We start from the raw sequence: 21027 nt of genomic DNA on the forward strand, positions 1-21027 counted from the left end.
CCATTTCATTAACATATTTTGGTTTTAAACACTGAACAGTCGTGGCAGAATCATTCAGGCTTCAGTGTTTACATATGTGACGCCTCCTGAAGACATCTTGCTGAATAGCAGCTGCGCCTGATTTCATTTGGGCTGTGTGCGCGTGCCTCCACAGCGGAGCCTCGCACCTGTGCGTCAGGTGATTGGATGGATGGATGGATGGATGGATGGATGGGTGGGTGGGTGATGCTGTATGACGTCAACGGGGACCCGACGCGAGGTGCAGCCGAGAAAAGTTCCACCGCGACAGTCTCGGCTCCTCGGTTCCCGTTTTTGTTGATCTCGCAGGAGTAACCGATAACATTAGCCTTCCTCTTTACTTTCTGTGACTAGTTCTTATGTTAACGGGTCGGTTTTGACCCCTCGTCTTAAATCAGCCACCTTGTTAGGCTTCTTTATCCATGAAAAGATTGGTTTTATTTTTTATTTTGTGGCCTTTCTTTTGACAGCATACCCCTCGTTTACAATATTAAAACAATTGTCAAATGAACCTCAAGAGAATTATATAAATAATAAAAGGTTATTATGTTACCTGACTATTACAGAGGGGTATTAGAACATATCTCAAATGTTCAAAGAAAACTTTTTTATTTCATTTTTATATTATTAACTATAGTAACATCTATGGTGTTATGGTCAATTTCAACCCATATTACTTCAAGAAACCCCCCCCCAAAAAAACAAGACTTTCTTTTCAAAAACAGAACCTCAATTCAAATACAAAATGAAAAGCAGAACTAGTAATAATACAAAATGTAGATTTGCAAGGTCAAGCAAACCAAACCAACGGAAATCAAGCACTAGTTCCATAAAAACTCTGTGCAAGAACATACATATGCATTTGTCTATTTTTAGATGCATGTGTGACAAAAGGTGACACTTTTAATGTGTTCTTTGCAGAGATATTTTTGCAGGTGAAGCACAACATGTTTGTCTTTCTGTCCTTATTGCTAGGGCAGACCTGGCACCTCTTTCTTTTAGAACCAGGTGGTCTCACTGGGGTTCACTCTAAAAAGTAATTCCGTGGACCTTTGGTCATAACTTAAATAAATATATTGTGAAATAAAAAATCAAGTTCTGTAATACAGTTAGACTTTTTACTTGTAAATGTTATTTTATTGAGCTTGGATGACATAGAAATAATGCCTTTTGATTCAATACACTACTATCATCTTGTCAGAGTTTAAAAATTTCAGTTTATCGTGATACAATTTGATTTTAAGTTCTGCTAATGTAAAATACAATTTGATGTGGAAACGGCCCACAGTTTCTCTTTCGCGCATGCGCGAGCGGCCATATTTAAGGCCAGAGCGAGCACATAGTGAGCAGCCGAAGCACAGCCGAAGCATTTTGGTGAACGGTAAGTAATTTTATGCTTAATTATGCATATTTGCATTCGCTCAGGATTCTGTTGATGATAGCCTACTGTAACTGAATATCGAAATCTGGAAGTCCTTACTTTTAAATGTGTGCAGTGTTGGTAGGGCAGTCTGTGTGCCGAGGTAAAGTTAGCTATAGGTGATGCCGGTGTTCCAGTTTAACTGGTGATCAGGTTAACTGGCGATAGTTTCCGTCTCCAGATGTTTCGTCCGCAGATTCGTCACGATCAGACCTGGATTTACGTGAAATAAAGATACCAGATAAATTAGACCTCGCCGAAAAACGTCGGCATCACTACTTAATAAAGTCTGTATCCATGTAAATATCATCTACAGACAGTAAAAAGAAACGTGCGGGCCGAAATAAAAAACACGTATTTTTCAAGTAGGTGAGAGGATTCGAAACCACGTAATCCAGCGATAAAATTACGAGATCACCGTTTTACTCATTATACTACCGATCAGCTCGATAAGTATTCTGCTTCATCCACATAGATCACTGTCATCCTGCCAGGTGTTTAACACCTGGTGATTGTTCAGGAAACACGTCCATGTCAACTGGGGATAGTCACAACTTTACACAGGCTGCCTGGTTAAGAACGAGTCAGAAAACTATTTATTGTCTCACCAAGAAAACCCTAAACATAGAAACACGTCCACTGCTGTGTTGTGTGTTAGTTTGTGTGTTCAGTGGAACAGATCCAGAGCAGAACTTCAGGTTTAACTCGGGTTTGTTCTCAGAAACACTCAGACCCTCAGCAGCCTCCCATCAGAACAACACGCAGCACATCAGCTGGATTTGCTATAATACATCGGAACAAACTGAGACCACGTTGTTTAAACTAGTCACTCAGAAAACAATAAAAACTCGTTCAGTCATCCACGTCCTAATCGTCCTAATACTTTCATTCATGTTGACAATTATTAAGTTCGTGTTACTCAGAAATGCGTTTTTGTTTGGACTAAAAGGTAATTCAACATACTCAAAACATTGCTTTGAATTAATGTAATTCTGCCAGCAATCGGCTCATCTTAAAAATTCTAGTGGAAAGCGTTAACATATTTTTTTTTTGTTGACCCAGTGTTTTATTTATTAGAGTGTTGTGGCTGTTGTGGTTGATGAGGCAGGGCTGGCTGAGGAGGATGCTGACGCTGATGTTCTTCGTGTTGCTGTGGGCGTGGACGGAATTCAGATTCCTTTTTGAGTTAAAAAAAAAAACAATAATAAATGCATTAGAGAAAAGGGATACAATTTGTAAGCTGGCTTCTATCTTTTTCTGGAAAAATTTATATTCTGATGTGGACTGGGAAAAAGTCTGGTTATTACCTAGGAAGTTTTTCATCTCACGTAAGGTGTGAGAGGAATCCCTGAAATTGTTCCACAGGTGTTATCCAGTTAATTCATCTCTGGTTAAGTATAAGATCAATGTTGACCCTCTTTGTTCATTTTGTCACAATGCTGGTGAAACATCAGCTCATCTGTTTTGGGGAATGTGCATTCAGTCAAATTTTTTGATGTGACTGTCTTTTTTTTAAGTAGAAATTTGGATATTACGCTAAACTTTACAACTGCATATTAATATATATATTCACAAGCTGCACAGAAAAACTACGCTTGGAAAAAGACATTTCTCTTCTGTGCAACCTCTAATTTTCAAATGCTTTTATTTTGACACACATCAAACCACCACATACAGGAAATGCAGCAGGAAGACATTAAACTCACTACGCTCCACACTCACGGTCCTGACAACATAACACTTAACTAACTAGACTGACTTAACCACCAAAGCACGATAAAACACAACCACTAATAACACCATAACACTAAGATAAACAACAATAACAACATGTAAACCCTAAACACCCCGAACTCCCATGGTGCATTGCAGCACAACAACTTAGTCACAGCGACCGGCTCTGCGATCGTTACAATATATTTAATGATTTGCCTGTTAAGAAATTGTTCATTGTTAATCTCATTTCATTATTGGCAAAATTTCATATTCATACTAGCAAATCTGCCAGTCAGAAACCCAATTTTGTGGTCTTTAGAACCTCATCAAAATCCTACTTGGACACTTGAATTTTGCACAAATGTTAAAGCTGTGAAGACTAAAGTCTTATGTAATGATGAAACTACAGTTTTTTTTTCTTCTTTTTAATTTAACTTATTTTACCGTGTTTTTCTTGATTATTCTTTAAATTTTTCATTGATTTACTTCCTTCCTGCCTTGCCTCTAGTGTGGTGTTTCACCTGTTGTTTGATTCTGTAGCTGACTGCTATTGAACCGTTTTGTATACAGCATTGTTTAAATAAAGTTTTAAAAAAAACAACAACAAAAAAAAAACGTCTATGACCGTTAGCTTACTCAAACCGCCGCTAGCATTTAGTGATGTGTAAAAGTTGTCAGAGAGGGTTGTTTAGTCGTGTCTCACATTAATATTTGATCACTTTAAGATGATTTCAGTCCAGAATCTGAGAGACTTGATCAACAAGCGACTAACTGCTGCTGCTGAAGAAATATTGACGGAGTTTGAAAGAATCATCTTCCAGCACCAGGAGGAGATCGACCGGCAGCGTCGACTGTTGGACGACATCTGGAAACCAGAGATAAAGTTAAACATAGCAGGTTTGTAGAACTGTACTGGTCTGAATGAGCTGATAGAAGTAAAGAGAGGAGCTGCGGTTTGTGTGGATGAAAAGCAGGATAACTTTCACATTTCTCAACTGACTCCACGGTGGTGTTTAACTTTCAGGCTTTGTAATAATCCCAAAGAAATCAGGCAAACATCAACTCACTTACTTTGATGGCTGAATATAAATAATTGTCACAGTGAACTGTGAAAGCCTCGTTTTCCTTCTTCCATGTATATGTTGATTTAATACAAATGAAATGTCCAGAAGTCTTTTTCTTTGCCTTTTCTATCTATGTCTCCATCATTTTAGCTTTTCTCCTGCTCCACGTCAAACCCAACTCATTCACTCTGACACACTGACAAATATATTACTAACTGATCAATTATTGGTAGTAATTGACCAGTAAGTGTCATAAATATCAGTATATTTCCACAATGTAACAGACCTTCTGTACATTTCATGAACATTAAAATCAAATGTTATATAAGGGTGAGAGAAAAAATATGACCAAAGGAAAACAGGCTAAAACCATGCTGGGAAAACGTGACTTTAACAGTTCCTCATGACAATAATAACTTATGTTCAGCCATCAAGTATCTGAGGTCATGTTATTTCAATTATTACTCATAAGTGATGATTTCTGAGTAAAACAGAAGAAAATAGAAATGAAACAGACACACTGGCAGTCAGTCTGCTTTCTGTAATTTTATCACGGTGAAACGATAAAGTTTCACTGTAAGACTGACAATTTTTAATTGACACAATTACATTTATTGATCCCAGGTCATCCAGCAGTGCAACATGTTTACATGACATATGGAGACTATCGTACAGTACAAATAGGATGGAATATAAGTGTGGTGTAGTACAAGATGAGCTGTGGTAGTATTTAAACAGTTTCCAGTAGAGTACAGCAGTTAAAAAGGTAAATAAATAGACAGGCAAGAGCCTATCCCAAACGATATCAGGTGTGAGGCGGTGGACACCCAGGATGGATCAGTGGTTCATCACAGAACAACCCAGAGACAGATGGATACCTCAACCTTCAGAAAGGACAACAGCAATATTATTAGCAAAATGTGACGTTGACTTGCTATTAAACCCTTGTAAACCGAGGACGCAGATACTTTTTGGAGATGCTTTGTAGGCAAGTGAAATCCTCAATTATGGGTAATTTAGTTTATATGATTAGAAAAGTCTGAGCTTTCATTGCTAACTTGCATTATCGCTAGTTATTTATTGTCAGACTGTGGTAGCCAGTTATTAAGTGCTCAACACAATGTTCTAATAGAAAACTACAACCAAAAGCAATCGTTCAGTAACTAGTACCATATCTATTTCCAGAAAAATGATCCAACATGTTATCTTGTTTTAAAAATCTCTCAGATTATGCCATTTATCTGAAACTGTAAAAACAGAAAGAATCAGCAGATTTTCAACATTTCATGGGTTCTACAACTAGTCAGCTGACATATGGTTCATTGAAATACCTCTATTCTACATGCGTCATTCAAAAATTCACCAAAAATACGTTGTTTGCAGCAGATCTATAGTAAAACCACAATTCAGCGCTCCTAAGTGCAACAGACAGACTGACTTAGACCAACAGTCAAATGACAAAAATTCCTCCAAAAAGTTTTCAGGAGACATGCAGACTGTTTATAGAGAGAAGACAGGAGATGACAAAAGAGAGTGACAGCAAAATGAAACACATCAGGTCAATAAGATCAGTGCAGCATGGCTCACAAACAGTATGAAGTGGAGCAACTTTAATTGTAATTCATGTCAAAACTGTGTCATACTGCACAGAAGACATTTGTGAGTTCTCTTTACTTTTAGTCATTGTGTTTTTTCCATAGATGTGCAGGATTTTATACTGCACTGAAAAATAAGCCCACAGTGAGGAAAAATGTGACTGGAGCAAAAAATGTCCAGACAGTTCTTGGGCTTCAGAGGGTTAACCATATTTGCTCAGATGTGCGTCACCTATCGTCACCTTTAGCAACCTTTTGCTTTTGTCATTTTGCCTTCCAGACGTTCTACAGCAACATGTCCAGGAGGAGAATGTTCTTGCTGAGCAGAATCTCTGCAACCAGGAGAGGAACTCCAGTCTGGACCAGCAGGACCCAGAGCCTCCACAGATGAAAGAGGAGCAGGAGGAACTCTGCACCAGTCAGGAGGGAATGCAGCCTTTACTGGTTGAGTGGACATGTGAAGAAGCAGCCAGAGAAATATTTGGAGTTTCTGATAAACCACTGAGCCAGTTGGATAAAGAGATGGATTATGAGCGCAGGCTGCTGGCTACCATCTGGAAACCACGAGTAATGTTACACAGAGTTGGTATGTAAAACTATGATTGTGTTGGCAAACTAACAAAGAAATCTGAATTAGAGCTGTGAGTTACGTTTATTTTCAGACAGAAATTCCGCTGTTGCATCTTAACTCACTGACATTGACTTGAAATGTGTATTTGCCGCCTCGCCGTTGCTTGGATACATCAGTGCCTCAGCCATTGTTATGTTTTTGTTAGTTTTTTAAATTTATACCAGAACTGCACTATTCTGCACAGATGTCATTTCAGAAGTCTATTTGTAGACATGGTTGTGCTGTTTCCACAGAGGTGAAAGACTTTATATTGCTGTTCAGGATGATCCCACTGTGAGGAAAAATGTGACTGCCCTGACAGGGCTTGGGGGTCAGAGGATTAAATGTCTTCTCTCAGATGTTTGTTTCCTTGTCATCATGTTAGTAACTTCTTTCATGTGCTCCATTGTCCCTCCAGACCTCCCACAGCAACATGTCTGTACAGAGGGAGAGGGTCTCACTAATGGACAGCTCTGTAACCAGGAGAACAACTTTAGTCAGGACCATGAGGACCCAGAGCCTCCACAGATTAATGAGGAACAGGAGAAACTCTGCACCAGTCAGCAGGGAAAGCAGATTGTAGTGAATCAAGCGACTGATACCTTTCTACTGACTTCAACTGATAAGGACAATGACCACAGTGAAGTAGAACCAAACAGCGAGCAGCTCGTCTCTTACACTTTAGCAGTAGGTGAGAGCCCACATCAGGACGGAAGTAAACATGTAGACCCAGAGTCAACTAGAAATGCTGCGCTGAAGCCAAAGAAGAGTCACAAGAGAAAGAGCAGTCACAGTAACAATGTGGACAAATCTTCATTGTCAGGAGTTCACAATGATACTGATGCAGGTAGAAAGTCTGTAAAATGTGATGTTTGTGGAAACACCTTTGTGAATAAGTGCCAACTCAAGAGGCATCACCAAATCCACAAAGGTGTAAAACCACATTCTTGCAATACATGCGGAAAAAGTTTTAGTTTCCGGTATGATCTGAAAGTCCATATGAGAACTCACACAGGTGAGAGGCCATATTCTTGTGAAACATGTGGGAAAAGTTTCAAGACAAGTAGTAATCTGACTGCCCACATGAAAACTCACACAGGTGAGAAACCTTATTCTTGTGAAACATGTGGGAAAAGTTTCAGTGAACGTGGTAATCCGACTGTCCACATGAGAACTCACACAGGTGAGAAGCTGTAGTCCTGGAACATCAGTGAGATCAAACCTTGAAAAAGCACGCATTCGTTCACATCGTTCAGGGTAAAAGTAGGTCTTTTAGTTTTAAAGCGCCTTTAGACCACTTCAACAATGATTCTGTGAGTTTATTACATGTCAGACTATGACGGATGGATCTTTTAAAATCTGTCAACCTGCTCGATGGATACTGGGCAACTTTTACAGAAACACATTAATGTCAATTTTGATTTAATTATTTTAGTAACCCTCATGTTCAGTTCATGTGTGTGTGAATTGGTTGCATTCCAGTTCAACTTCAGTCTGTATTTCTGTGGTGGGTCTTTCCAGAAAAGAAAAGGATTTGTAAAGAAAAGAAAGAACTTGAACTCATTTCTGTTATGTTGTAAAATGTGGAAGTAACAGACGCGACTGGTTTCATATCAGATAAAACTTCAGCTTTCTCTGAGACAGTTTAATTCAAAAGTTCAACTTGTAGAGACTTCACTTTGCTTCAGAACAGTTTGTTCAGATCAGATGACTTTGATGTAACACACTTGAAGTTTTTCTTTGTGAGTGCTGTACTGAGATGTGTTGTAATGCAGCTGTCTAATAGTATGTGTTGTATTTTATTTAGATGTGCACTGAAACGCAGATTATTCACTTCCTTTCGTTCATTTTTGTTGGTAATTTCAGTTTAGCTTGCTGATAAAATGTTGACAATACATGGTTTTGGTGTGACTGAATTGACAAATTTTACTTCCAAAGTAAAAGTACTTCACTCATTTTTTTGTATTCTGAAATGCATTATCCAAATAAAAATGCCTTGTCTTGCCTTTTATGTTTTCTGTGTGACTAATTGATTGAACTTGATATCTTGCATTCACTGGACTTATTTCCTCAGGTTGACTTTATTTAACTCTGCTAGTTTTAGACTTTAACAAGTCAAGAGTTACAGTCGGCATGTTTTATCCTGCAGAAGGTTGCAATGGGCTGGAGCCCAACTGGAACCAGCTGAGAGACTGGATACACCCTGGACTGGTCACCAGTCCATCACAGGGCCCAAAGGTCCGAGCAGACCAGCAGGTTTCAACCCAGAAGAAACATTGTTAACTGCTGCACCACAGCAGCATCTGCTCATCCATATTACAGTTTTTACAATAATGTTTAGTGATATTTTTGTAAAAAGTTATCCCTCAGACAAAATCAAATTTTATGGATTATGAACTGCTTTTCTTCAGACTTTATCTACTTCTGACAATCATAAGAATCAGCTAAAGTTGTGAAAAGATTCTTTTTTTCGGTCAGAATGATGTTTCCAAGGTCAAGAATTAACATCATCACTAAAATAAGACGTAAGAATGTTCCTTCTTCATGTCAAAAGCAGCCACATGTGGTATTTATCTTCTTTGGATAACTTTGACTTTTCCAGTTCAAATAATATGTCATTCATTGTATTGGAGCAAAATACTGCATTATTCTGCATGTGTTACATTCAGGTCTGTCTAACAACAAATTAAATATGCAACACAACAACAACTACAGGATCTGTTCGGGACACATGCACATCTGCAGTCAAAACTATCGCTTTAATGGATGGATGGATGAGTGGATGGATGGATGGATGGATGGATGAGTGGATGGATGAATGGATGGATGAGTGGATGGATGGATGACTGGATGGATGGATGAATGGATGGATGGATGGATGGATGAGTGGATGGATGGATGGATGGATGAGTGGATGGATGGATGGATGAGTGGATGATGGATGGATGAGTGGATGGATGGATGACTGGATGGATGGATGAATGGATGGATGGATGGATGGATGAGTGGATGGATGGATGGATGGATGAGTGAGTTGATGGATGGATGGATGAATGGATGGATGAGTGGATGGATGAATGGATGGATGAGTGGATGGATGGATGACTGGATGAATGGATGGATGGATGGATGGATGAGTGGATGGATGGATGGATGGATGAGTGGATGGATGGATGAATGAGTGGATGGATGGATGGATGGATGGATGGATGGATGGATGGATGGATGGATGGATGGGTGAGTGAGTGGATGGATGGATGGATGGATGGATGGATGGATGGATGGATGGATGGATGGATGGATGGATGAGTGAGTGGATGGATGAGTGGATGGATGGATGGATGGATGGATGGATGGATGGATGGATGGATGGATGGATGGATGGATGGACGGATGGATGGATGGATGGATGGATGAGGTGTCACCTAAATAACCTCATCCCAGGTGACTGCAAGCAGTAATTAGTAAAATGTAAAACTGGATATAAAAGCAAACATTTGATCTGCTTTGATTCACTGCCTACAGGGACACCACAATCAGTTATACAACAAAATATTGCAGATGTAATATTCTTCTGTGAATAAAGTTAGTACACCTTTGGCATAAGAAGCTCGTATTTCCCTTTTAGTATTGAAATAACGTCTTGTGTTTTTCATAATAATCCAGCAGCCTCTGATGTACAGTTTTATTCTGTAAATTGTTTCAGGGTTTCATTTTGCATGTGGTGCCTGTAGGGAGGTTTGAAGTGGAACTACAATCTGAGCTCTGACTAGACCAGCTCAAAAGAATCCTTTTCCCTATTTTGAGTCATTCCTTGGTGAAGTTTCTAGTGTCCTCAGGATCAGTATCCTTTTGAATGGTCCTCTTCTGATTTAACTTCAACTTCTTCTTTCTTTTTTTTTGACTGTAACCCGTGTAGATAACCTCAGGTTATGAATTAGTCCCTTAATTAGCATTTTCTCTCAGGAGAATTAGTACCTTAAATTGGCCACAAGGTGGTAGTAGAAGGCCATTATTGTCCTTAAGATTGACTTTGATAAGTTTTCTTAGTGCGTGAAAAAGTACTTGGGGTGACCATCTTACCGAAATACGTCATCTTTTGTTTCTCTTGCAGCATCCAGTCCTGTGTGGATGCTACACTCCAGCTAGACTTCCCAGAACTCTCTTTCTGTTTAAAACAGAGTTACCAAATCCACAAGTTAAATGATTTCTAATTTATCATCTTTACATGCATACCTATTTTGAATAAGACTTTTTAAGTATAAATCACCAAAATATACAAGTTTCTAACTACAGAAACTTAATGATCTGTTTTACTGACAGGTTTTAGATAAAACAAATCAAATTTAGTAAAATCTCTCTTTATCCTTTTCTTATGGGATGGAAACAGTCAAAGTGAGTGTTGATCCAGAGATTCAACAAGAACATGAAGAACTTCACTTCGTCTGCTGCTCTGCATTACTGATGAGAAAACCTCAGAGATTAAAAGCTTCACTTCACATGTTTTCATTTGTGTTATTACAACTTGATGACTCAATAAATGACATGACTGTGTTTTGATGAAGCAAACTATTTATTTGATGCCACAATAATTCAGCTGTCATATAAATGTACAAAGAGAAACTTGTCTATGTTAGCACACAGAGAAATACCAGAGAGGAAAAAATATTTATACAAGAATTATTTTTGCAATTGATTTTGCAATTTGAATCCTCCTTTTACTCCAGACAGAAACAATATGTTGATATTAAAATGACTGGCTATATAAATGCTGATCGTTTCTTCTTCTACACAGCAGAATTGCTTCATATGTACAGGCCTGGATGATGCTGTGATCCTCTAATATATCACATTTAACTCCATGAATAACAGCAGCAGGTAGAAATAAGTCAAAACTAATCAAAATCACTCCACTGACAGTGAAGTCAACATCTTGTTTCTCTCCTTGTGGCTCATGATGCTTGAATTTCAACCACTGCGTTGACATAGTCTGCTTCTTCTGTGTCCTTGTGTGGAAATGAAAGAGCACAGTGTTGGAGCTCAAACACTTTGAGGACAAATGTTCAAGTCAACATGTGACTTTGTGCTTTTACACAACAGCTGCAACACTTTCACTCACTTCTGTTCCAGTGTCACAGAGACTGACAGTGAAAACATGAAGGGAGTTAGAAAGAAGAACAAAGTGTGTGAATGTGCAGCCAAACACCAGGAGGCAGTCAGCTGCTCTGCTGCTGTTTTACTCTCATGTTTATTCACCACATCAATGTTTCCTCTGCTGCTTGGAAATGACACAAACATAGAAGATGATTTGATTTCCTGTGGTCTGAGTCAGAGAAACACGTTAGAGACTCTGACATCTCACCATCACTGTCTCTGATGATTTGTCCTCTGATATCTTTGACTCTATGATCAAACTCAACGTTTCACACCAGCAGCTGTTTTAAGGTGGATTTTCTCTTTCCTCTTTCAATGGAATCACAATGAAACTCTGCTAACTCACCTTCTCTGGTTTGTTGCAGCATCTTGATCTGAAGCAGCTGAAAGAAGAAGAGATGAGAGAAATAAATACTGACACATTTAAACACTGACTGTCAAAGATCCACAGCTGCAAAGTTTAGCACAAAAGTTTGTGTCACCACTCAGAGATGATGATTGTGCTGTAGAGCATCACGATTCCCAGGATCTTCACTGTGATGTGGACAACAGCCCCAAAGTGTTGCTGATCTGGAACCAGACAGCACAGTCACCTTCTCCTTAGTGGGAATGTTTGGCTTCAAATCATTATTACATTTATTCCTGCTGTTTGCAAACTTGTTAACTTTGAACTGATGAAACTTGTATATTTTGAAGCTCAGTCTTCACCACTTTATTCTTCATGACAAATTAGAAACGTGTGAAACTTAACATCAAGAGTCAAACTAACTCACATGAAACGTTTTCAGTTCCCTCTCAGAATTATAAAAATAAGATTCTTGAAGTTTGTTCTTCTGCACTTCTTCTCTTAAAGGTCACATTCAAGTGTATTGAAACAGCAGTCAGTGTTTTACAGTCAAATAAACACACAAATCTAAAGATCATCAGAAAGAAGAATGACTGAAACATTCAATTCAGTTCTGCATTTACCTTCATTCTTCAAGTGAATCCATGATGATCTGTTATGACCAAGAATATTTGTGGCCTCACAGTAATAACTTTCTGTCATGTTGGTCATGTTGACTGTGTAAAACTGTCCTTCAGCTACTTTCATGGATCCATCTTTAGTTTTTAAGAACCAGGAGAAGCTGCTGATGGGAGGATTGGCTCTGCTGGAGCAGGTCAGGTTCACCCAGCTACCTGCTGACACCAAACCTGATGGACTGATGGATGCTGAGGTTTCTTTGGGGGCATCTGAGGAAAATGGGACAAAAATGTACAACATGAAAGATGAATCAGAGCCTTGAAAACAGAAGAAATCAATCATGATGAGCAGACAGGATGACTTACATGTAACACTGAGAGTCTGTTGTGTCTCTTTGGTCTTTCCAGGTTTTCCTTCATCCACAGGATATGTGGCAGAGCAGCTGATGTTGAATCCATCATGTGAGTCTGACAGAGTGATGCTCTGCTGGATTTTACTTGTGAAGGTTCCATCTGTGTTTTCCTCTATTTGGCTGTGACAGTTTTGTTGGAGGTTCCAGGTGAGTTGAGGAGGGGAATGTGGACAGGAAGTGAAAGCTGAGCAGCTGATAGTGACAGACTTCTTCTCCTTCGCTTCACCTGAGATGTTGATTCTGGGACTCCATGGAGAATCTGTGGTTTCACATCAAACACACGTTTTACACTGAAAATACAGTCAGTTTACTGAACACTCATGGATGCAATCACTCAACTACAATAAAGCTGATGTAGATTTTGTCCTTCACTGATGATGATAAATGTGAAGGAGTGAAAACTGTCCACAGTGAATTCAGCTGCTGACATGTTTCCAGTGTTACAGTTGCAGCAGTGCAGACAGCAGGAGACACAACAGAAAGATACTTTGATGGATCCTGTCAGTTTCTCAGCACCATTCAACTGGAACAACTTTTCAATCCAACACTTTGTGTTCACAGAGGCTTTCTTCACCTCTGGACTCTGACTGATTCTGTTGATCTTCCTGCTCTACATGTTGGATTCACACTGAAGGTTACATTCATGGACTTCACTGTTTCACAACAAAACTACAACTGATTTCACTTTTTCTTCTCTACTATAATATTACAGACACATAAAAACTAAACTCTCTTACCTCTGACTGTTATCTGAAGAGGATCATCAAAAGCTGTTGCTCTGAAGTGTTCGCTCTCAATTCTGAAGAAGTATTTCTTTGTTTTACTTTTGTCCAAATCAGAGAACAGAGTGGTGCAGTTTTGTTCTCTCAGGTTTCCAGTCATTTGCATTTTGTAGCTGTTAACTGACTGACTACTGTTGAAAATTACATTGTCTTTGTTAGAAAATCGTGGGTCATTTTTAATCCAAACTCCATATATTTCTCTGCTGCTGTCAAACTGTGTTCCATCTTTAGCTCTAAAGTTACAGGGGATTAGCAAACAAGATCCACTCAGTGCTTCCATCTCCTTTGGTGCAGTGATGAAGAGAGCTGCTGGTGTTATAGATCCACACTGAGCTGAAACACCTGTAAAACCAAAGTGATGATGAACATGATGTGGAACAAAATGTGTCTGAAGAGAAAGACTGAGAAACATCAAGTACAGTTCAGCAACATGTTTGTCCTGTGAACAATCTCACATCAAATACTGTCAATGATTTGATTCTCCAGATAAAAGTCAACAAACAGCTCACCTGAAAGAAAGAAGACACTCAGTAACATGTTGACTGTCACCATGTTCACACACAGAGCTGCCATCAAACTCATCTCTGGACTGGAACATGATAAGAAAATGTAGATTTTGTGTTGTTTTTTCATATTTAAACAAAAAAAGTTCTTTTAATGACGTATTTATGTTTTTGCAATCAACCTCAAATTTACACAAGGAACTGTGAACAGCCAGATTTTAAAGTTTTAGAAGTCAAGCTCAAATCATTCAATCAACAATAATCAAACATTAGTTTACGATTTTATACTTAAAAATGATTCTGATGCACCATCTCATTTCTTTGAGACTCATTTTCCATTCAAAAAAATAGCAACAAAAATGAGAAAGATAAAATGCAAAATGTTTTAAAGAGAATTCAAGAAAATTAAAAAACTAACACAAGTCTGAAGGTTGAAAATAAAAATCAAATACAAAAACCAGTAACATTTTTCTCACCAAATCAATCTGCAGCTCAAACACAGAAACTTGACTTTTAAAATCCGTTAATCAGTGAATTTCCATTGATGAGCAGCAGGTCAAATGAACAACTTCCCTGTTTGTTTGCTCTAATGTTAAAACTCAGTGACCTGATATTTAAAGATGTCTTCATCCTTCCTGCTCCAACTCTGTGAAAGAGGAATTCACCTTTTTAGGGCATCTTCAGCTCATCATGGTGTGACTGACTGATTTATTGTACAGATGATCTGATCTGTCATCTGCTGTCAGAAAGTTGAGTCCAGACATTGAGGCTCCAGTCACTGTGAGGATCCTGCAGAAGCAACTGACCAACTTCCTCTGTTCACTTCAAGCTCTCAGCTGTTTCTCAGCACTTTGTTGATGAACTGATAAATTCACATCAACCACTTCTCTCTGACACACTGACTGTAGTTCATCAGATATCACACATACTGTAGGTTTATAGTTGAACACATTTGTAGTGTGAAAACCACATTAAACCTGCAGCACACTGCTGACTCACTGACCAACTGAGCATCGAGGATCCATAAAGTTACCCTTTTAACTTATGCAGCAAAATATTGTTGCAGAAATTAGTCTCATACAGCTGCACCAAACAATGTGGGTAAAAGTTTAGGCTGCAACACACCTAATGGTAGAAACTGGTCTTTATCATTAAAATTGCACTCGTTAGTTTAGGGGCACCATCCTCAGCTTGTCTGAGAAAATGATCAATTCAGACTAAATGTCAAAGAGACTTTGATGAAAAAGAAACTCATCAGTCTCATTATGAAAGTCATAAACTCTGATTTCATTGACCTCCAGTTCCCAAAAGAAAGAAATACACGGTAGAACCAATGATAATTATATACAAACATTTATTAAATTATACTACAAACAAACAATAAACAACAACAATGAATAAATGAATGAATAAATGAATGAATAAATGCAGATAAAACAATGAACTGTGATTGTCACTGGAAGCAGTTGGTTGAAAAGGTGATGAATTTAGAGCTACTTTGGAAACTGGAAAACCAGATGTAATTTGTAAATTCACCTGTTTAGCAGAAGGAAAGTGATACTTGTGTAGCATTTGTAGTAGTTAGAGGGAGGCCTCTGCAAGATGTGGAGCTGTGATGATCTGCTGGATGAGATGTTCAGGAACGCTGAGACAAGGAGGAACTTGGGCAGGTTTGAGTTGCAAAAGTGTGCCGAAGTAAAAACACTCAGAGTCAAAGCTCAAAGTTACCAAGAAAATATCTGCTGCTATATCCTGCCTCTATCTCTTCATCTTCTCCTTCTTCCTCCTCCACCATCTTCTCACCATCTCTCCTCCATCTCTCTTTCATCCCTTCTTCATTCCTCCATCTCCCCTTCATCCTTCCCGCAGGAAAAGGTTTTAGGTCTCTTGACTTTATCTGTACTGGAGGTTCCAGGTAAGTTGAGGAGGGGAATGTGGACAGGGAGTGAAAGCTGAGCAGCTGATAGTGACAGACTTCTTCTCCTTCACTTCACCTGAGATTTTAATTCTGGACTCCATGGAGAATCTGTGGTTTCACATCAAACACATGTTTTACACTGAAAATGCAGTCAATCACTAAACAAACATTGATGCAATTGTGTCCTTCACTGATGATTATCAATAGAATAGAATATATACTTTATTGATCCTTACAAAGGAAATTATTTGAAACAGCAGCATTTGACAGATAGACAACCCACAACCCGACAAAACACCAACAATAATAGTCTAAATAATGATCTAATAGTCATATATCTATACTAGTTAGAAAAAATGTAAAAAGTTTAAAACATATGCACAGCATATAATTCATAAGTTAAAATATGAATGAATATGGTCTGCAGTACAGATAGTCCATGACCCAGGAGACCAATGTTGACTCCCCCTGCATCATCCTCAACTTCTCACAAAGCAGAGCCGGCTTGATAGCATTAAAGACACTTGACAAATCAACAAACATGATCCTCACAGTCACATCTACAGTGTTCAGATGTCCGTAGGCCCTCTGCAGCATGTAGATGAGGGCATCATCCACACCAACGCTGGGCTGATATGCAAACTGCAGGGGGTCTGTGTACATCCTCACCCTGGGTCTTGGATGGGAAAGGACCAGTCTCTCAAATGTCTTCATGATGTAAGAGATGAGAGGTACAGGTCTGTAGTCACAGGAGTGAGAAGGATGTTTCCTCTTGGGGGACTATGCAGGATGTTTTCCATAGTGTGGGGATCTTCTGCAGATTCAGGCTGAGGTTGAACAGGTATGTGAGGATGTCACACAGCTGAATGGAGCAGGTCTTCAGCAGTCTGGGGCTGATACCATCAGGATCAGCTGCTTTGCCCTGTTTCAGCCTGACCAGTTCCCTTTTCACCTGAAATTTCTGGATTGTTAAGGATGAGATGGTGGAAAAGCTAGGGGAAAGGATGGAGGTACAAGTTTGGGTTGGAGGAGGAGGATGGGAGGAAATGGTTGAGCTAGAGGACGGGTGAATAAGCACTACAGGGAGCTGAGAAGATGGGGCAGTGATGTCGGATCTATTGAAGAATGCATTCATGCCATCAGCCAGGTCCTGGTCTCTGTCTGGCAGCAGTCCACCCTTCTGCTCAGAGACAGTGATCTTCCTCATAGTGGACCAGGCCTGCTTCACACCATCATGCCCCAGCTGATGTTCCAGGTTCATCCTGTAGGCTTCTCTCCCTCCTCCATCTTCCTCTTACATTCTTTTTGCAGTGCCTTTACTTTGCCCCTCTCACCCTCTCTGAAAGCCATTTTCTTCTGGTTTAGCAGGGCTTTAAGGCTGCTGGTGACCCCAAAGTTTGTTGTCAGGAAAGCATCAAATCTCCCTGCTGGGGATGTTGGCATCTGCACAGAACCCCATGTATTCAGAGATGCAGTCTATGAGTCCTTCAGTATCATCCTCATATGACTCACAGAAAACATTCCAGTTTGTGAGCTCCAGGCAGTCCTGCAGAGATTCCTCTGCTTCCCGACACCAGTATTTCACTGTCCTAGTGGTGACAGGTTGTCTCTTAGCAACTGCAGTGTAGGAATTGAAGCGGTGTACCAGCTTGTGGTCTGATCCACCAAGAGGCGGCAGTGCAGTGGCTTTGTATGCATTTCCCACATTAGCATACAAAAGATCAAGAATCTTATCTCCTCTTGCCAGGCAGTCCACAAAATTCCCTTTAACTCCAGTTAGCTTCCCTCTACATCTCTTCCGTACTAATTCATGTCTCATTCCAGCAGTTTTGGAGAGCACAGAGAGATCAAGAAACTCCTGTTGGGAGTAAGCAAACGCCGGCTTGCTGCATTGATCTGCACATAGAACTCCACTGAGCAATGTTGTCACAGCCCTGGTCTTGACCCCCCTTTCCTGCCACCTGCCCCTCTGCTGCAGGTGTGCATCTATCCACCTGTGGGAGCTTCCACATGGCTTTCGACTCGACTTTCTGAGACGATGGTGCTACACTGAGCCGCTCCACAGCCGTCCTCCAGAGCAAGGACAGACTTAATTACTTCTCTGTCTACTTTTCTTACTCCATGTAGGTTTCCCAGACACTATGGGTTGAGGAGGAATTGGAAGTTTGTAGGCTTAGACCTGGTGTCATTCCATCAGTGTTAAACTTCCCGGCTCATCTTGGAAGAGTACGTGCCAGAAAGACCACGACCAAGCAGCCTTGAGATCTTAGGCAGCGTCTCCCTGAGGTGGGTGTCAACGGTGTTCACAGTCAGGTCTGTGGTAATCCTGTCAAAAAACAAAACAGAAAAAAATCTAGATTATAAATCAACATGTAACCAAAGCACTCTGTGTATAACACCATAGTATAGGATGTAGTTCAGAAAATGTCAAAGTATAGTATGCTTTACTCAAGAATAACATAGTATGGCCTGTAGTTCATAGTACAGCATGTTGGCAAGAAAAAAAAACAAAACATAGATTATTATGTGGTTCAAAAAGCGCAAAATGATAGGATGTTGCCTAAAATTGTCATGTATGATATATGGTTCAAAAAATGTCATAGTGCAGTATATTGTCAAAATAGTATGTTATTCAACAAAACATCAGACTATAATATGTCATCTAAAAAATGCCATAGAATAATAATTTCATTGCACAAGTAAAAGTATAGTAACTTTTAAAACTGTTCGAATTCTTATATGTTGCTAATAAAAACAAAAAAATACTAAAACAAAAAAATGTCACAGTAATATGTCAATTTAAAAAGCCTATAGTATAGCGTGTCGCCCAACAAACATCATAGTATAGCATGTGGCTCTAAAAACGTCACAGTATAGCCTTTAGTCCACAGCTGTCAGTAGGTGATGAGCAACACAAAAACAGTCCAAACGCTGGTTTCCAGAGGGTTAGACGAGTGTTTATTTAAAAGAGTAAGTTTACAACAACACAACATGTGAGGGGGTTAAAAACAAATGGGTGTTAGTAAAATAAAAATAAATAATCAGAACTAAAAGTGAACTTCATGTTGACATTGATGGACATTCCAACCAGGAACAAAGTAAAACATAATCAATACGAAAAAAACTCTTCCTTTTCACCTCTTAAAACCCAAAAACACACCGCAGTAGCAGCCTAAACTAAAACTACCAATGGGTTTCCTGTTTTCCTTTGTGAACAATTCAAAGGTTCCTCTCTATCTCCCCACACATCCACCAACCACTGGAACACATCTCCAAAGTTCTGCTGGGCCAGCTCAGCTTCCCCTCAGAAGAAGTGCTGCCACCTGCCAGATGAAGGAGCCTTTTGAGAGGCAGCTGGCTTCGTGATTGGACTGTACTTTGGTCTGTTCCAATCCAGCTTCAGCTCCAGAGACGGCAGGCGGGACGAGTCAACGGAGGCCGGATGGACGAAGGCATGAAGCTGAGTACAATCCAGAAAACAACAGAGGAGGAGTGCAGCAGCCCAGAGCCAGAACAACCAGAGTAGCATCGTATGTCTCTTAGAAAACATCATAGTAGAGCCTTTGGTATGAAAAAACACCATCATATACATCGTATATTGTACAAATAACAAGTCAAAGGAAAGAGACATACATTGTAGAATTGTAGTAATTGTGGGCTGACTGATTTACTGATTATCAGTATTTTATTTTTTACTGATTTACAGTAATAAATACATTTAAAAATGGCGCTACTTTGGCTCTGAACCTTTATCTACCTGTGGTCGCTCTGTCTTCTGGAGTGATTTGATTGGTTATACATCATGAATAAAACTCCTTTAACATCTGTAAACAAAACAAAAACGTATCAACAAAGTTTTCTGTTAGTTTGTGTTCTTCTAAGTTTAACTCAAGATTTTAAATACTTTCATTTACTGCAAATGAATATCTACTCTAAATGTCTCACTAATAATCATTATCAGCCTTAAAAACCCACAAAACACCCCTCTATACTGGACCACACTTAGTACAGTCTGGTTCCCCCTTCTATAAATCTGCTTGGAATCTTCCACTTCCTGTTTGTCAAAGTGGCCTTCTACCTGGACAGGTTTTGTTGGAGCTCATGCAACAAACATTTTGGGTAACTGCACTTTAACATGGATGGATGACACTGAATTAGAGTCTGTTTTAATGAGACTGAGTTAAGATGTGTAGCTCTGTCATTAAATAGTAAATTATTTCTCAGAATTCACAGAGAAAAGTCTGAAATGTTTGCTAGGTTAGCGTCCCACATGTTGTTTGGCTCAGCTAAAGCTAACTCTCTCCAACTTGTGGATCTCTTGAGTTGCTTGTTGTTAAAATATCTTGCTAGAGGTGCTGAAGCTCAGAAAGTCTGAGATGTTTGTTCAAAATAAGCTCATTCTCAAGTCTGATCTGAACTGTCCTCTTTTGTTTGAACTTTCCCTAAACTTAGGAGTTAATGACAGAGCAGCACATCCAGACTCAGTCTCATTTATGTAGCGATTAAACTTCAGTGTCATTCATTGATGTTAAAGTGCAGTTTTTCAAATGTTTGTTGCACATGCTCCCGACCAAACCAGTCCAGGTGGAAGACGATGTGAAGAGAAAGCTCCAGAGGATGAATATCACACATTTACGTTGGAAATAAATGTCCTTTAATTAGACATTGTCATGCAAAAGTTGGATTTCCCTTTAATGATGTTCAAATCTTTGTTGAGTGTTTTGTTGATGTTGGTTTCTAAATATTTTCTGACACTCGGCCCCAAAGATTAAAACCTTCTACGGCTCACAAGCTGCAACAATTCACACATTATCAACTATCGTTCTGACTAAACTAAGATAAAAAGTGAAAAACTGCCTGATTCCTGCATC

The 21027-nt window shown here is 39.3% G+C and overlaps 2 protein-coding genes and 1 long non-coding RNA gene across 3 annotated transcripts; 2 read left to right on the forward strand and 1 right to left on the reverse strand.

Annotated features, from left to right (window-relative positions):
• Positions 1-1337: 1337 nt before the first annotated feature.
• Positions 1338-8434, forward strand: LOC111579340 (zinc finger protein 182-like). The gene is made up of 4 exons (XM_035955587.2): positions 1338-1399; positions 3880-4051; positions 6094-6399; positions 6842-8434. Exons 2-4 carry the CDS (start codon positions 3880-3882, stop codon positions 7618-7620), a joined length of 1257 nt encoding a protein of 418 aa, XP_035811480.2. The 5' UTR covers positions 1338-1399; the 3' UTR covers positions 7621-8434.
• Positions 8435-10991: 2557 nt separating this feature from the next.
• Positions 10992-14935, reverse strand: LOC111579354 (B-cell receptor CD22-like). Its single transcript, XM_023286612.3, has 8 exons — positions 14715-14935; positions 14245-14324; positions 13691-14077; positions 12907-13212; positions 12547-12810; positions 12060-12147; positions 11924-11960; positions 10992-11429 (listed from the first exon to the last, which is right to left on the reverse strand). The coding sequence occupies exons 2-8, from the start codon at positions 14315-14317 to the stop codon at positions 11376-11378; spliced, it is 1209 nt and encodes a 402-aa protein (XP_023142380.1). The 5' UTR covers positions 14318-14324; positions 14715-14935; the 3' UTR covers positions 10992-11375.
• A 3287-nt stretch (positions 14936-18222) lies between these two features.
• Positions 18223-19889, forward strand: LOC129348031 (uncharacterized). Its single transcript, XR_008600450.1, has 2 exons — positions 18223-18442; positions 19382-19889. It is a non-coding gene; the product is annotated as an uncharacterized LOC129348031 (long non-coding RNA).
• Positions 19890-21027: the final 1138 nt, after the last annotated feature.

The sequence above is a fragment of the Amphiprion ocellaris genome, chromosome 22, assembly GCF_022539595.1.
Source record: "Amphiprion ocellaris isolate individual 3 ecotype Okinawa chromosome 22, ASM2253959v1, whole genome shotgun sequence".
In the NCBI taxonomy this organism is placed as follows: Eukaryota; Metazoa; Chordata; class Actinopteri; family Pomacentridae; genus Amphiprion; species Amphiprion ocellaris.

Bases quoted from the DNA above. Each gene is read 5' to 3' on its own strand.
- LOC111579340 (XM_035955587.2), top strand. From the start codon at position 3,880: ATGATTTCAGTCCAGAATCTGAGAGACTTGATCAACAAGCGACTAACT. The intron at 4,052-6,093 runs GTTTGTAGAACT...TTTGCCTTCCAG, and splicing joins GATAAAGTTAAACATAGCAG to ACGTTCTACAGCAACATGTC. The intron at 6,400-6,841 runs GTATGTAAAACT...TTGTCCCTCCAG, and splicing joins AGTAATGTTACACAGAGTTG to ACCTCCCACAGCAACATGTC.
- LOC111579354 (XM_023286612.3), bottom strand. From the start codon at position 14,317: ATGAGTTTGATGGCAGCTCTGTGTGTGAACATGGTGACAGTCAACATG. The intron at 14,078-14,244 runs GTGAGCTGTTTG...TTGGTTTTACAG, and splicing joins GAGTGTCTTCTTTCTTTCAG to GTGTTTCAGCTCAGTGTGGA. The intron at 13,213-13,690 runs GTAAGAGAGTTT...GTGAAACCACAG, and splicing joins TCTTCAGATAACAGTCAGAG to ATTCTCCATGGAGTCCCAGA.